Source organism: Pseudoliparis swirei, chromosome 11, assembly GCF_029220125.1.
Source record: "Pseudoliparis swirei isolate HS2019 ecotype Mariana Trench chromosome 11, NWPU_hadal_v1, whole genome shotgun sequence".
Classification (NCBI taxonomy): Eukaryota; Metazoa; Chordata; class Actinopteri; order Perciformes; family Liparidae; genus Pseudoliparis; species Pseudoliparis swirei.
In genome coordinates this window covers 17,143,258-17,161,276 of record NC_079398.1, presented here as the reverse complement: position 1 = coordinate 17,161,276, position 18,019 = coordinate 17,143,258, and the positions used below count along the sequence as shown (strand labels likewise).

General features: G+C 44.2%; 1 protein-coding gene across 4 annotated transcripts in view; it reads left to right on the top strand.

The window, feature by feature from the left end:
- The window catches only part of esr2b (estrogen receptor 2b), a 38,772-nt gene extending 21,076 nt beyond the window's left edge, over positions 1-17,696 (top strand). For 2 of the 4 annotated variants that reach the window (XM_056426480.1, XM_056426481.1), the window contains exons 7-10: positions 2,939-3,072; positions 4,558-4,741; positions 9,676-9,990; positions 10,729-17,696. In XM_056426480.1, coding sequence (XP_056282455.1) covers positions 2,939-3,072; positions 4,558-4,741; positions 9,676-9,990; positions 10,729-10,843 — 748 coding nt within the window. In that variant the 3' untranslated portion in view covers positions 10,844-17,696. Of the gene's footprint in view, positions 1-2,938; positions 3,073-4,557; positions 4,742-5,958; positions 6,168-9,675; positions 9,991-10,728 lie in introns of those variants that run through there. The other 2 variants (XM_056426483.1, XM_056426482.1) reach the window with 2 other exon arrangements.
- The last annotated feature ends 323 nt before the right edge of the window (positions 17,697-18,019 follow it).

Genomic DNA, 18,019 nt, shown 5'->3' with positions numbered 1-18,019 from the left:
TTTAGCAGATCTGCCGCCCTGTGCTTCACCGAAACCTGGCTCGGTGCGCACATCCCGGACAGCGCACTGCATCTGTCGGGCTTCCAACTCCACCGAGCGGACGCCAGAACGGCTCTGTCGGGAAAACGAGGGGAGGCGGAATCTGCTTTTATATCAATGAAGGTTGGTGCACAGATGTCACGGTGTTAAAGGAATCATGCAGCCCTCACCTAGAAACTCTTTTAATAAACTGCAAACCATTTTATTCACCGGGAGTTTTCCTCATTCATCCTGGTCGGTGTGTACATCCCACCTCAGGCCTGTGTGAGTGAGGCACTCCAACACCTGGCAGAGCAGATCACCACGATGGAGCACAAACACCCAGACTCCCTGCTCATTGTTCTTGGGGACTTTAACAGAGCAAACCTCAGCAAAGAACTGCCAAAATACAGACAGCACATTAAGTGTAGCACCAGGGACAAAAACACACTGGACCACTGCTACACTGTACTAAAGGACGCATATCGCTCAGTCCCTCGTGCAGCTTTGGGACTCTCTGATCACTGTCTGTTTCATCTTCTCCCGTCCTACAGGCAGAAACTAAAATCTGCAAAGCCTGTGGTGAAGACTGTGAAGAGATGGACCAACGAGGCCAAGCTGGAGCTACAGTCCTGCTTTGCCTCCACTGATTGGAGTGTTTTTGAGGCTGCTGCTACAGACCTGGATGAGCTAACTGACACTGTGACATCATATATCAGCTTTTGTGAGGACATGTGTGTGCCGACAAAAACCTTCTGCACATACAACAACAATAAACCCTGGTTCACTGCAAGACTCAGGCAGCTTCCGGGCTAAAGAGGAGGCCTACAGAGGTGGGGACAGGATTCTGTACAACCAGGCCAGAAACACACTGACGAGGGAGATCAAGGTAGCTAAGAAGAGCTACACTGAAAAGCTGGAAAAAAAGTTTTCAGCCAACGACCCCTCGTCAGTTTGGAGAGGCCTGGAAGTACTCACCAACTACAAGAGACCATCCCCCCCCACTGAGGACAATCACCGACTGGCTGACGACCTGAATGTCTCGTATTGTAGGTTCGACAAGCCCACTTCCACCCCGCCCAACTGCTCCATCATCGAACAATCACCTCCACTCTCTGACTCACCTCTCCCATCCAACCCCCCACCGGCACTGAGGATCTGCGAAGAGGATGTGAGTCGGCTCTTTCAGAGGCAGAAGATCAGGAAGGCTCCGGGCCCAGACGGCGTGTCCCCCTCCTGCCTGAAAGTCTGTGCTGACGAGCTGTCCCCCATCTTCACGGAGATCTTCAACCGATCACTGGAGCTGTGTGAAGTCCCTTCCTGCTTCAAGCGCCCTTGATCATCCCGGTGCCCAAGAAATCCTCCATCACAGGATTAAATGACTACAGACCCATCGCCCTGACGTCTGTGGTCATGAAGTCCTTTGAGAGGCTGGTGTTGACCCACCTGAAGGACGTCACAGGGCCCCTGCTGGAGCCCCTGCAGTTTGCCTACCGTGCAAACAGGTCGGTGGATGACGCAATAAATATGGGACTGCACCATTTACTGCAACACCTCGACTCCCCAGGGACATATGCAAGGGTTCTGTTTGTGGACTTCAGCTCTGCATTCAACACGATCATCCCGGAGGTTCTACAACCCAAACTCTCCCAGCTCGCCGTGCCAGCCCCACCTGCCGGTGGATCACAAACTTCCTGACAGACAGGACGCAGCAGGTGAGGCTGGGAAAACCACATCCAGCACCCGGACCATAAGCACTGGCGCCCCAGGATGTGTGCTCTCTCCACTGCTCTTCTCCCTCTACACCAACGACTGCACCTCAGAGGACCCGTCTGTTAAGCTCTTGAAGTTCGCAGACGACACAACGGTCATCGGCCTCATCAGGAACGGTGACGAGTCTGCGTACAGACGGGAGGTTGAACGGCTGGTCCTCTGGTGTGGACAGAACCACCTGACGCTGTACAACCTCAAGACTGTGGAGATGACAGTGGACTTCAGGAGGAGCCCCCAACACTATCCCCGCTCACCATTCAAAATAGCACTGTTCCTGCGGTGGAGACCTTCAAGTTTCTGGGATCCACAATCTCCCGGGACCTGAAGTGGGCCTCCAACATTAACACCATCCGCAAAAGGCCCAGCAGAGGCTGTACTTTCTGCGCCAGCTCAGGAAGTTCAACCTGCCTCAGGAGCTGCTGATCCTTTTTTACTCCGCCATCATCCAGTCTGTCCTCTGCTCTTCCATCACTGTGTGGTTTGGATCGGCCACCAAACAGGACAGAGTCAGACTACAGCGGATCGTCAGGTCTGCAGAAAGAACCATTGGTTCCAGCCTCCCTCCATTCTGGACTTGTACACCGCCAGAGTCAGGAAGCGGGCAGGAAAGATCACTGCAGACCCTTCACACCCTGGACACAAGCTGTTCCAACTCCTGCCCTCTGGTAGGCGCTACAGAGCACTGTACGCCAAAACCACCAGACACAGAAATAGCTTCTTTCCACTGGCCGTCACCATGATGAACAATTAATCAGACTCTTCCATCTGCACTATCTGCACTTTTTGACTACTGTCTTTAATGTCTTTTTTATATTTATCCCGCTTATTGTATATTGTGTGTGTGTATAAGTACGGAAGAGCAAAGTGTAACCGGAGTCAAATTCCATGTATGTGCAAACCTACATGGCCATTAAAGCTGATTCTATTCTATGATTCTATTCTATTTAACACATGAAGCATCGTCTTCACTTAAAGAACAGGAGGTTGCTGCCTCCTAAATGGGTTTATAAATATTATATATATATGGGTTTATTACATTAGTTTTTAGCTGAAAGTGTATTTTCGGGGTCTAGTTTTTCTTCTGGAAAAGTGTCTTCCCCTCCATCTTGTTCTCCTCCTCTTCCCTTCACCGTCTCTCTGTCTTTAGGGAGGAGGGGCAATGTGTGGAGGGCATCATGGTGATTTTCGACATGCTGCTGGCCGCCACCTCCCGGTTCCGTGAGCTGAAGCTTCAGAGGGAGGAGTACGTGTGCCTGAAGGCCATGATCCTCCTCAACTCCAGTGAGTTCGACCCCCTTTCATTCTTCAATCCTCCAATCGGTGCGTCGGGTTCTTGCGTAACCAGGATGTGCCTCTGCTTGGTTGTGGTTAGTTCCGCTGTGATGTGGAACTAAGACGCCTGTCTCTTATCTGATGATTAAACAGATCCGAGCTGAAGGCATCTATACGATCAGAATTCCATACATAAATAGCATAAAGCGTTCATCAATTTCATGTAGTCCTGAAGTTTATTGATACGTTTGAATGATACAAGCGTTTATATTCACACGATTCAAATCTATAAATAACATCAGGAAGAATATATATATTATATATATATATTTTAAATGTATATTTTGTATATATATATATTATACATATTTTATACATATTTTATATATATATTATGTATATAAAATATATATATATATTTATAAAAGAATATACAGAAATATATATTTTAGATGTATAAATAACATTTATATTATATATATATATATATTCTACCTGATGTTATTTATAGTTCTTAATTGTGTGAATATAAATGCTTGTATCATTCAAACTTATCAATAAAGGATCAGTCTGCGCCGGACTACATGAAGTTAATGAACGCTATATATATATATATATATATCTCTCACCCAGTCGACCCCTCACCCAGCAGAAGCGCCCACAGGTCTCATGGAGGTGACCAACCTCTCACAGTTTCTCCCCGTCAGAGGCTCTCATGGCTCTCTGCCAGGTTCTGTTGACTCTGCTGCAGCTGGCCTTCACGAAGAGAGAGCACATTGCGAAAGAAGTGTAATCGAGTCTGAAAGCGTCAAAGAGAACTGGGAGGGATTTTAAGATTTATGTATTTGGACAGATGTAAGTTGTGGCTCGGTCCTCGGTCCCAGTGGGCGGACGGGTGATCTACTGCTTCCTCGTCTTCTTCTTCTTCATCTGGAATGTCCATCCCGGTGTCACTTGGCGTCTCTGATGAGCCAAATGTTTACGAGTGGTGGTGACTGTTTTTTATTTTTATTTATCGTTACAGCATCAAAAAGTCTTTGGGCACGTGTGGAAACGTTGAACCGGAGAAGAGACTTAAAGCTTTACGATCAACAGCCGGCTAACGGGACACTGACCCCTGGTGGAAGGGAGTGGTCATGACACTGTCCACAGACCGGAGAAGCATTTAAAGTCCGATTTATAGGGCTCCGCCAGTGTGTTCTACCTCGATGCCTTTATTTCAAATGTTTAAAATATATATATATATATATATATATATTGGTTTGATGTAAAAACTCATTTGTAAGAATTTTGGGGATTTTGAAGGAATCCGAGTTGAAGAAGGCAGGACATAAGGAGAATTAAATATCAGGAAAGGGAATGAAGGAAAGAAGTGAATGTGGGCAGGAATTGCGTCGGCGTGTTTAAAGTCTATAACCGACGATGTGCGTGAGTTAAAGGTCGTCTCCGTCGACCTCCGGGAGCAGAGCTGATGACTCCGCTGTGCGTCTGCAGATCTGTGTACGAGCTCCCCTCAGACCGCCGAGGAGCTGGAGAGCCGCAACAAGCTGCTGCGCCTGCTGGACTCTGTGATCGACGCTCTAGTCTGGGCCATCTCCAAACTAGGCCTGTCCACCCAGCAGCAGACGCTCCGCCTGGGACACCTCACCATGCTGCTCTCCCACATCCGCCACGTCAGGTACGGCCAGCGGTGGCAGGAAGCCGGGGAAACCGCAGCAGAGTCGGCGGCGGCCAACTTCCCGTCTCTGGGACGAGCTGCCGCCGACTGGTTCCTCCAATGAGGCTCAACCGGCGTGAACGCTTGACTTTACTGAGCTTGAGGAGCTTTAGGGGTCAAGACCTCTTCAAGGTGGCAATAAAAGCGTCCTTGTGTTGCAGGGACCAGGAAGGTGGAACTCTGTTAGTAAAGCTCTCAACACACCAGCGGTAAAATACTGAGCTTACTGATAAAGTAACGATAGGTCAAGTTGATAATTTAAATCAAAAGCAAGAAGTTAGATTCGAGATAAACGACCAAAAAAAGTACTCGAAGTTTGAGGAGTCTGAACAATCCTCGGCTAAATGATGCTGCAGAGAGGAATTAGGGTCAAGGGGTTAAGGGTCCTGTCCCATCCTCTAAATGGGTTCGGAGGTTAGGGGTACTAGAACTGTTCGGGGTCCTGTCGCATCCTTTACGTGGGTTAAGATTAGGGTTACTATAATTATTAGGGTTAGGGGTTACGGTTACTATTACTTGGGGTTATGGTTACTATAACTATGGGGGTTAGTGGTCCTATCCAATGTTCCCTCTAATTTGTCATGTGTCTGGGCATACACACAAGCTCCCTGAGCACACTGAGGACCACTGTGAGCAACATCCGATGTGCACGCTGTGGCCACACACCAGTATCACACCTGTTCAAAACCTCGGATCATAGCAAGTTACATGGCTTATTAAAAGAATCAAATTACAGCAGCAATTTTCATTAGTTTACTTTTAATATAAGCGATTTGGCCCACTTAAAATTAAAAAGACAAAAATCTTGTTGTTCATGAGATGTATAGTATGTTATATATGTGAGAGTCCTGCTTTGGCCTGGCTGAGGGTCCTGTTCTGGAAGAAATGAAACATATACACCTTTCAGACTTAACATTTTGTTCACATTAAAACATTCACATTTTGCTCAATGACATGTGCTGTCGCTCTTTGTCTGTAAAATATCTAATTACAGTTTTTTTATTAGCATTTCTACTACTCATAAATTATCTAGTAGTAACAGCATTTAATGATTAATATCCAACAAATAAAAAATCTTAATAAATGTCACTAGAATATGCACACATTTTGACTTAAATGTGACCTTATTTTTCACGTCTGTCCTTCTCACTTCTCCAATGGTTGTACACTTTGTCCAGGTTGATGGCTTCGTCTGCTTCTTGCTTTGACTTTATGCGCATCAGCTGGTCCAAATGTGCCACTTCAAGTACTCACATACTTTGCCATGTGATTGTGGATTTGTTGAACTGACAGCATTGATGCATTCATTTTGATGGCAAGTAAAATATTGTCAATGAGAACTTTAACTTGCTTGGGGTCAGATTTTGTTTTGTGTGACAGCTCGTTCCTTTTCTCTCGGTCTTCTGCGCCAATCCCGTCTCACCTTGAGTCTTCGTACAATTCCAACAGCTTTCAAATGACTTTTCTGCTGAATGTGACGCTTGAGGTAGTCCAACTCCCATTCAGTCCACAATTTTACCGCTGAAAGCTCATTTGCTACTTTGGCTTCGCTGCATGTTTTGCAGAGTAGATCTTTCTCACTCGAAAAAGAAAAAATCTCCCCCAGTTTCACCGCTTGTTCTTCTATTTGCACATACTCCGACAGCCATTCCATCCTAAAAGAACCGCATTTCTTTTTTACTTTGGCTTGGTGAGTGGACGTGTCGCTGGCGTTGCCCGTTCGTTTCGCCATGATAAGGGCTATTAGTGTTAAGGGGTTAAATGGTTAGGGGTCCCGTCACATCCTCTCAATGGGTTAAGGGTCCCGTCACATCCTCTCAATGGGTTAAGGGGTTAGGGGTCCCGTCACATCCTCTCAATGGGTTAAGGGTCCCGTCACATCCTCTCAATGGGTTAAGGGTCCCGTCACATCCTCTCAATGGGGTAAGGGGTTAGGGGTCCTGTCACATCCTCTCAATGGGTTAAGGGGTTAGGGGTCCCGTCACATCCTCTCAATGGGTTAATGGGTTAGGGGTCCTGTCACATCCTCTCAATGGGTTAAGGGGTTAGGGGTCCCGTCACATCCTCTCAATGGGGTAAGGGGTTAGGGGTCCCGTCACATCCTCTCAATGGGTTAATGGGTTAGGGGTCCCGTCACATCCTCTCAATGGGTTAATGGGTTAGGGGTCCCGTCACATCCTCTCAATGGGTTAAGGGGTTAGGGGTCCCGTCACATCCTCTCAATGGGTTAAGGGGTTAGGGGTCCCGTCACATCCTCTCAATGGGTTAATGGGTTAGGGGTCCTGTCACATCCTCTCAATGGGTTAAGGGGTTAGGGGTCCCGTCACATCCTCTCAATGGGTTAAGGGGTTAGGGGTCCCGTCACATCCTCTCAATGGGTTAAGGGGTTAGGGGTCCCGTCACATCCTCTCAATGGGTTAATGGGTTAGGGGTCCCGTCACATCCTCTCAATGGGTTAGGGGTCCTGTCACATCCTCTCAATGGGTTAATGGGTTAGGGGTCCCGTCACATCCTCTCAATGGGTTAAGGGGTTAGGGGTCCCGTCACATCCTCTCAATGGGTTAATGGGTTAGGGGTCCCGTCACATCCTCTCAATGGGTTAATGGGTTAGGGGTCCCGTCACATCCTCTCAATGGGTTAAGGGGTTAGGGGTCCCGTCACATCCTCTCAATGGGTTAAGGGGTTAGGGGTCCTGTCACATCCTCTCAATGGGTTAAGGGGTTAGGGGTCCTGTCACATCCTCTCAATGGGTTAATGGGTTAGGGGTCCCGTCACATCCTCTCAATGGGTTAGGGGTCCTGTCACATCCTCTCAATGGGTTAATGGGTTAGGGGTCCCGTCACATCCTCTCAATGGGTTAAGGGGTTAGGGGTCCCGTCACATCCTCTCAATGGGTTAAGTGGTTAGGGGTCCCGTCACATCCTCTCAATGGGTTAATGGGTTAGGGGTCCCGTCACATCCTCTCAATGGGTTAGGGGTCCCGTCACATCCTCTCAATGGGTTAATGGGTTAGGGGTCCTGTCACATCCTCTCAATGGGTTAATGGGTTAGGGGTCCCGTCACATCCTCTCAATGGGTTAAGGGGTTAGGGGTCCCGTCACATCCTCTCAATGGGTTAAGTGGTTAGGGGTCCCGTCACATCCTCTCAATGGGTTAAGTGGTTAGGGGTCCCGTCACATCCTCTCAATGGGTTAAGGTTAGTCTCACTATTAGTGTTAATGGGTTCAGGGGATAAGGATCCCGGGTCCCGTCACATCCTCTCAATGGGTTATGGCAGGGGTCGGGAACCTATGGCTCTTCCGGTGATGGCATATGGCTCCCAGACAATTTTGAGTAGCCCCCTAGCATCATGCAGCACCAGAAGTTGCATTAAAATTATACGTTAAAAACACTATATGGCTCTCAATGAAATATATTTAGAAATATTTGGCTTATATGGCTCTCCCAGTCAAAAAGGTTCCTGACCCCTGGGTTAAGGCAGACATGGGCAAACTACGGCCTTTTTCACCCTTTCCCCTGCAATACCCTCGTTTCCCCAATAGATGAAACACTAGTTCATACGAGCAAGGGGACTTAATCACCGACAGTTCATTACGTTCCTAAAGGAAACCGATGCGGATCACCAGGACTTACTTTACCACTCTCGTGTCCGCTGGTTACGTTTGGGGAAAGTGTGTCAACGAGTGTGGGAGCTCAAAGAGGAGATTCGCTCGTTTTTGGAGCTAAGGGGGAAATGCGACGAATTCCCTGAGCTGAGCGACACGGACTGGCTTTGTGACTTTGCGTTTGCTGTGGACTAGGGCTGCAACAACGAATCGATAAAAATTATCGATTATTAAAATAGTTGGCAACGAATTTCATTATCGATTCATTGTGTCGCGCGATTATTACGGCCCTCAATAAATCGCGGAGTATAAAAAAAGTAGATTTGAGGGCAGAGCGGCGCAGGATAAGAACCAGAGCGGAGGGAGAGGACAGAACGCTGCGTTGTGTGAGCCAATCAGCGCTGAGCTGCTCCTCTGTTGATGAATCTAATTGGCTGCTGCTGCTCTCGTGGTGCTGGATGCGGAAGTTATTCACGTCGTCGGAGACATTCACGGAGCTGTGTGCTCCTACGGGTGACGTCATGACCCCAGACACCAGGGCGCTACATGTCACGACGTGTGTGGCATTTCCACAAGAAGTATAACGTAGAAAAAGTGGTTATTTATTCCGTGGCGGATGGCGGAAAATACTTTTTCCACGGAGAAAGGAAACAGAGATAAGCCACGCCCCCTCACCGACGCGTATGACGCATTTAACCCACAAATAGTCGGCTGAGTAACACATGCTGACCAGATGACGCCGCACATCGCCCTCAATTTAAAGACCCCTTTCTAGTTTTTGCTGCAGGCAGGATATTTAATACAGTCTATCTCTCAGGACAATCTGTCCATTTCGTTGGGTAATAATATGTTTTGAATGTTGAAAGTGATTCCATTGATCTTTTTCCAGTAAATGTTGATTTCTTTAACTTTGCACCTTCAATTGAAATGTCTAAAAAACAGACGCAATCTCCAGGTTTGATAAATTACATTGCGTGTCCAAATGCTCCTGGCCTGGCCCCTCTGTCAAATTTTAGAACCGATTGTGGCCCGCAAGTCAAGAAGTTTGCCCACACCTGGGTTAGGGGTCCCATCACATCCTCTCAGTGGGTTTAGGGGTCCCGTCACATCCTCTCAGTGGGTTTAGGGGTCCCGTCACATCCTCTCAGTGGGTTAAGGGGTCCCGTCACATCCTCTCAGTGGGTTTAGGGGTCCCGTCACATCCTCTCAGTGGGTTTAGGGGTCCCGTCACATCCTCTCAGTGGTACCAACGTGAAGCCAAACCCTTGACAGTTTCCTTTCCCTCCGCAGCAACAAAGGCATGGACCACCTGTCCACCATGAAGAGGAAGAACGTGGTGCTGGTCTACGACCTCCTGCTGGAGATGCTGGACGCCAACATGGCCGGCGGCAGTCAGCCGGCGTCCTCGCCGAGCTCCGACACGTACTCTGACCAGAACCAGAACCGGTACGCCCAGACCCCCTCGCACCGGCAGCACCCGGACGCCGACGGCCCGCGCGAGGGACCCCTGGAGGACCCGGTCCTGGACGGACACCCGCAGGCTCCGCCCTTCCAGTCGTCTCCTCCGTTTCAGAGTCTGGTGGAGTCTCACATGGACGGCAACGAGTAAGTGACCTCCAGGTCGATGGTTCAGGATGTTCAACGGCTTCGATACCCGTTAAATACTTTACGTGGAAAACAGATTTAGTTTGAGGAAAAAAACTATTTGTACGAATTTTTGTGATTTTGAGTTGACGGAGAACCATTAAAGAGTTCTTCAAAGAACCTATAAAGGTGTCTCAAAGATATATATATCTTTAAGGCATCGTTTCTGGTTCCTCAAAGAACCTTTCAAACCAGGGTTCTTTAAAGAACCATTTATGGATATGGTTCTTTAAAAAACCTATACAAGTGTCTACAAGAACCTTCAATAAATGGTTCTCTAAGGCACCATTTCAGTTAGATACCAGGAAAGGGAATGAAGGAAAGTCAAAAGGAAAGAAGTGAATGAGGGAAGGAATTACAGGGAAAGAAACGAGGACAGAAGAAGAGGGAGGAAAAGTAAAGTGAGGAGAAGAAAAGTAGCAAGGAAATAATTGAGGACAGATAAAAGGAGGTAAGAATAAAGGAAGGAAAGGAAAATGAAGGTATAGAGGAAGGGAAGAGTATGACTTCATGGGGAGAGAAGAAGTAAGGGCTCGTGAGGACAGGAGGAGAAGTATAGGAAGGAAAATAATGTTGGAAGGAAAATAAAAAGATGGAGGGATGGAAAGAAGAGAAAATATTTGGCGTAAAAAGTTGTTGATGAAAAGAAAGTCTGTCAAATCGGTCGAATGAATCTTAAACTGTGACTACTTTCCTCAGTTACGTCCACCAGGGGGCGTGGTCACTGCACGTGGGGGGCGGCGCTCCATCGGCGCAGCCCACGGATTACATCATCGCCAACAGAGGGGTCATGGAAACGACCTTGGAGGGGTGAGGGGGCCGAAAGAGACTAACTGAGACTGCACCTTTAATACCCCCCCCTCTGAAGATGGAGACAACAAAAAAGGATAAAGAAACAAACAAGTGCTTTCGTGATTTTTTTTTCCCCGGTTTTTTTTCTCTACTGTTAAGATGTTTTTAGTCTTAAAAACAAAACAAAAACTAATTTTCTGATCGAATATGTTTGTTGTGCGCGTAACTATTTCCTGTGAATGTACTTCTACGTCCGCTCCTGCCCGGCAGCCGGAGCTCTCTTTTGATATCCGGTATTTGTATCTGTTTTTCACCTCCTTCTCAACCTGCGATCGGCGGCGCATGTGCTCAACGCTACTCACAGGTCGACTTTAAGGTTGTTGGTCGTATCGCTTTAAGAAAAAAGAAAAGGTGCAGTGCTTTCTACCACACTGGTGTATTCTTCACTTCTCTACTGTGTACTTTGGTATTTTTAATGGCAGCCGGTTCGTCCGGGTTGTTTTTTCTACTCTGTTTGTACTAAATCAGCAGTTTGAGGCTATGTGACACGAAGGCTGGATTCACACCAAGAAACCATCGACTCCACTAAACGGCTCTTAAAATGTTTTTATTGTGCCAAAGCGTCACGTTGCTCATATTAACTACGTTTGCAATATTACTTTCTAATTGTCTAGAAAGGCGAAGTCCCGCCCCTTATTTTGGAAGAAATATGTCCGGTAGTCAACGGCCAGAGACGATAACCTTTTTATTTGAATAACACGTACAATGTTTGTCTATTTAAAAGATAATTTTGAAAGTAACAAAGTTCATTTATACTCATAATATTTAAAGTTCACGTCGAAGTTACATTCAGGATAACATTAATTACTGAATTCATTTTTGCTTGAGCTAACGAACCAAATATTAGCACGCTGTCGTGCTAACTGTATGCCTTTAAAGATGCTAACATTAGCGTGTTAACATGCCTTTTATATGCATGTTGACTCCGTGCTAACATGCTAAACATTAGCATCTTAACATGATGATTATATGCATGTCGACACAATATTTACATGCTAAATAGTAGCATGTGCTCATGATATGCATGTTGACACAGTGCTAACATGCTAAAAGTGAGCATGTTAACATGCTTACTATATGCAAATTGACACAATATTAACATGCTAAATAGTAGCATGTGCTTATTATGTGCATGTTGTATCAGTGCTAAGATGTTAAACATTAGCATGTTGACACAGTGCTAACATGCTAAAGTATAATGTTCTCGCTACGCTGAGAGAGTTAAATTGTCCTGTTTAAGTTGCTGCAGCACGTCCGATATATTTGAAGAATAATATATCTGTGATGCTAAAGACTGAATAGCTTGTTAGCGTTTACTGTATGTCAAGGGTAACGCTAACATGCTAATGCATGTTGATATGCTAAACCTTCCAAACGTGCAGTTCATGAGATGTTTTAACGATGTTTTGGTTGCTGCAAAAAACGCAGAATGGAAAACGTATTCCTGATAAACTTAACGCAAATATTTAGTTTTTTTTATAAAGAAAATAACAATTTGCCACAATTTGTGAGATATTTATGCCGTCCACTTTTTAACATTAAAAAACTAAAAGTGATTTTATTTCAGTACTGGCTGCACACACATTTCTCTCCATGATTTATTTAAGTACATACAGATATTTGGATAAAGCTAATCACTCGTCACTCGTGCACATTATTCGGGTCCTCGCTACGACTTCGTCGTAGAGGAACCTATTGTTTTTCAAAGGATTATTAGGGTCCTCGTCGACTTCGTCGTAGAGGAACCTATTGTTATTATTTTCTCTAAGGAATGTTGCCCTTTTGAGGCCTGTATCATATTCCAAAAGTTGTCAAATTTGACATGCATATCAGGACTGGCGAAAAACACGATATTTTCAAGGTTTCGCATTTTTGTATTTAGAAATGTTTCTCTAGCGCCCCCTTGAGGTAGAAAGCTCATACTTTTTTTTCAACAATGACCGATTGACTTGAAATTTGATATCCAGGTTCACCTGGACCTGCTCTACAAATAAGTTAATGGTGGACATCAAATGCGCCTTCTTAGATTTTCCGCCATTTTGAATTTTGTAAAAAAATATCTTTTTCACTTTCTTCCAAAACGCTTTGTCCGATTCATCCGAAAATTTCTGGGGTCCATTATTGGTTCAATGTCATCATAACTACTGAAGCTCGTGTTGATATCTTATTGCATTCATAAAATATAGACCAATGAACATTCAAGGGGTGAGGCCTAATATTTGAAGTCACACAACTTCTACATTATTTGGCCTATCCTCACCAAATTGCTACCCTATGTCCATATCGCATCCCTTAAACTACTTAATTTTTTTCATAATATTTGAACATTAGGGGGCGCTGCAATAAATCCCTCAATATCTGTATTTTTGGCCTTTTTTCATGTTTTGGGCAGTTGTAAAACTGTTAACTCCTCCTAGAGCTTACACCCGATTCATTCCAAACTTGCTCAGTATGATCTTGAGACCTTTGCCGGAAAAAATCTGTGAAAGATTTAAAAAATATTAAACATTGTGCGGTGGGTCGAACATCAAAAAACACTATTTGCCATAAAAATCCAAGTTGATGTAACTCACCCATACATTGTGGAATCTGCTCCATATTTCTCATATATCATGACATACTGATCCTGAAGACATCCATATGCTAATTTTGAAAAATAGTCATAGCGCCACCTCGTGGCAAGAGGAAGTTGCATGTTTTCTACTTTTTTACCCTTCTCCTCACAGATTCTTCAGATCCCTCTCAAAATATACCAGAATAGATGCAAGACCTTGATAAGACCTGTGAAGGTCGTAATGACACGTTGAAGTGTGGCGAGTCCTAGCATCAGCAAACTGTGATCCTTCGCCGTGAACAAATAAACATTGTAACATCTTCGAAACCTGACTAAACTTGGCATACACATTTAAAGTCAAAGATGTAGTTACCTTATATGATTTGAATGCTTCGGATTGACAATATGGCTCGATAGCGCCCCTAGAATGAATTTTCGTTCAAAAGCCCACGTTTTTTTGCCTCCAATGACTAATTGACTCGAAATTCAGCATACATGTCCGGTTGGACCTGCTCTACAAAAAATATTACCATGACCATAAGCTACGTCAACTTAGATTTTCCGCCATTTTGAATTTGGTAAAAAACAGTTTTTGTGCACTTTTCTTCAAAACCCTTGTTCCGATTCCTACCAAAATTTCTGAGATTCATTACTGGTTCAATTTAAAGGAGGTATTATGACGAATTGTTGATATCTCATTGCGTTCAGAGGATATGGACCAGTGAACATCCAAGGGGTGTGGCTTACTATATAAAGACACCTAACTTCCAAATCACTTTGACTATCTTCACCAAATTACCAGCCTATGTCCACAAGAATGCTTTTAACCTACTTAAATATTTTCATAATATTTGAACATTAGGGGGCGCTACAATCGATCCCTGAAAATATGCCTTTTTGGCCTTTTTTCATGTTTTTAGGGGTTGTAAAACAGTTAACTCCTCCTAGACTCTAGAGCTTAAACCCGATTCATTCCAAATGTGGGCAGTATGATCTTGAGACCTTTGTCTTGAGAAATCTTTGAAGGATTTCAAAAATATTAAACTATGTGCGTTTGCCGGACCGGCAAATAAACGCCATTCGCCATGAAAATGTTCGTTGATGTAACTCGGCCATACATTATCTAATCTGCTCCATATTTCTCATACGTCATGACATACTGACCCTGAAGACATCCATATGCTAATTTTTTATTATGGTCTTAGCGCCACCTAATGGCAATGGGAAGTTACATGTTTTCTACTTTTATACCCTTCTCCTCACAGATTATTCAGATCCCTCTCAAAATATACCAGAATAGATGCAAGACCTTGATAAGACCTGTGAAGGTCGTAATGACACGTTGAAGTGTGGCGAGTCCTAGCATCAGCAAACTGTGATCCTTCGCCGTGAACAAATAAACATTGTAACATCTTCGAAACCTGACTAAACTTGACATACACATTTAAAGTCAAAGATGTAGTTACCTTATATGATTTGAATGCTTCGGATTGACAATATGGCTCGATAGCGCCCCCTAGAATGAATTTTCGTTCAAAAGCCCACGTTTTTTTGCCTCCAATGACTAATTGACTCGAAATTCAGCATACATGTCCGGTTGGACCTGCTCTACAAAAAATATTACCATGACCATAAGCTACGTCAACTTAGATTTTCCGCCATTTTGAATTTTGTAAAAAACAGTTTTTGTGTACTTTTCTTCAAAACCTTTGTTCCGATTCCTACCAAAATTTCTGAGGTTCATTACTGGTTCAATTTAAAGGAGGTATTTTGACGAATTGTTGATATCTCATTGCGTTCAGAGGATATGGACCAGTGAACATCCAAGGGGTGTGGCCTACTATATAAAGACACCTAACTTCCAAATCACTTTGACTATCTTCACCAAATTACCAGCCTATGTCCACAAGAATGCCTTTAACCTACCTAAATATTTTCATAATATTTGAACATTAGGGGGCGCTACAATCGATCCCTGAAAATATGCCTTTTTGGCCTTTTTTCATGTTTTTAGGGGTTGTAAAACAGTTAACTCCTCCTAGACTCTAGAGCTTAAACCCGATTCATTCCAAATGTGGGCAGTATGATCTTGAGACCTTTGTCTTGAGAAATCTTTGAAGGATTTCAAAAATATTAAACTATGTGCGTTTGCCGGACCGGCAAATAAACGCCATTCGCCATGAAAATGTTCGTTGATGTAACTCGGCCATACATTGTCTAATCTGCTCCATATTTCTCATACGTCAGGACATACTGACCCTGAAGACATCCATATGCTAATTTTTAATTATGGTCTTAGCGCCACCTAATGGCAATGGGAAGTTACATGTTTTCTACTTTTATACCCTTTTCCTCACAGATTATTCAGATCCCTCTCAAAATATAGCAGAATAGATGTAAGACCTTGATAATGCTTCCCTGTGAAGGTCATAATGACACGTTGAAGTCTGGCGAGTCGTAGCATCAGCAAACGTTGATCCTTCGCCATGAACAAATAAACAATGTAACGTCTTCGAAACCTGACTAAACTTGGCACACACATTTAAAGTCAAAGATGTAGTTGCCTTATATGAATTGAATGGTTCGGAATGACAATATGGCTCAATAGCGCCCCCTGGAATGCATTTTGTGTTCAAAAGGCTACGTTATTTGCCCCCGATGACCGATTACCTTGAAATCCATCATACATGTCCGCTTATACCTGCTCTAAAACAAATTACATTATGACCATAAGCTCCGCCCACTTAGATTTCCCGCCATTTTTAATTTAGTTAAAAAAACATTCTTTTCAACTCCTCCAAAACGATAGTTGCGATTCATACACGACTTGTTGTGGTTCATTATTGTTTCAATGCAATCAAAAATCTTTAAAAGATTGTTGATATATCATTGCGTTCAGAGAATATGTACCAATGAACATCCGAGGGGTGTGGCCTGATATTTAAAGACACCTTACTTCCAAATCAATTGGCCAATCCTCACCAAATTACTAGACTATGTTCACATGACATCCCTTAAAGTACCCTAATTTTTTCATAATATTTGAACATTAGGGGGTGCTACAGTCAATCCCTCAATGTATGCCTTTTTTGCATTATTTACTCACGTTTTGGGGGGTTGTTAAACAGTTAACTCCTCCTAGAGCTTAAACCCGATTCATTCCAAACTAGGCCAGTATAGTCTTGAGACCTTTGTCTTGAGAAATCTTTGAAAGATTTTAAAAATATTAAAGATTGTGCGTTCTCCGGACCGGCAAAGAAACACCATTCGACATTAAAATGTAAGTTGATGTAACTCGGCCATACATTATCCAATCTGCTCCATATTCCTCGTATGTCATAACATACTAACCCTGAAGACATCCATATGCTAATTTTAAATTCTAGTCATCGCGCCACTGAGCGGCTAAAGCAAATCAGCCTAAAAAGCATCACATTCACATGTAAGTTACATGACAAGGTCTAGACTTCACGTGGATACACATGATGCATGCATATGTTCACATTGTCACAGCGCCCCCTGCTGGCTACACTGGACTCGCTCGAATCTGCTCCAAACTTCTCATGCTTCATAGAATTCACGGCCTGAGGATATCAACAAGCCTTTTTTCACTCAGTCAAAGCGCCACCGACTAGCAAAGTAAAATCAGTGTCGCGTGACAAACGGTAAAACGCCCGAACGGCGGGCCTGCGTTCACGGCCAAGGGGGCCGGCGTCCCCGACGTGCGAAGGAGGAGCGAGGACCCGTTCATCGCTGCTTGCAGCTTTAATTATTATCATCTTTTATAAATTTCATGGGTTCAGTATTATATTATTATATGGTGTTTCGGCTCATTTCCTTTTGTCTCTTCACGTTTTCACGCCTCGTGTTTCGGGACTTGATCTTTATTCTCTGACCACACGACCGGGGTCTCCTCTTAGTGGTTCGGCTTCGTTTGGATCCCTCAGAATAAAGAATACTGGATTCCTCACGCTTCAGAGGTCCTTTCCGGGCCACTTCGCTGCCAATGTAAATCCAGCCTTGGTGCCAGACGACCCTTCCACTGCTAACACAGCGCTTTCTTTCCTGGTGTCTGTAGCTTGCACATGCATGCACACACACACACACACAGACACCCACACTCACTTCTGTGAGATCTTCTGCCTGTCGGACCTGAACCCGGATCTTTCTCTAAACCCGCCGACACATGCGACAGTTTATTGTCAATCAGAAATGACAATCTAGACATCCCATAAATAAAGAGTTCACAAAATAAAACCGACTCGAGACGCTTCTTGTCATTTGTTTCTGTTCTGCAGATGAGGATCGAACACGTGAGTTTATACATCAAGCTGTACCCTCTCTGTAATATTTAGGATCAATAATGTACATGAGAAACATTTCATTATTCATGTTCCGGTCAATCTAAAAAATATTCTTTTAATATTGTAATGAAGTGTTTTTGATAATTAAAGTTAACTGTGAATGAGCATAATGCTAACGTTAGCTAAAAGCACTCATTGGCTGTTGGTAGATTGTGGGCGTGTCTCTTTCTGCCCCTAGTGGTGAAAAACCAGAATGCAGCTTTCATTTTTTTATTTCTAA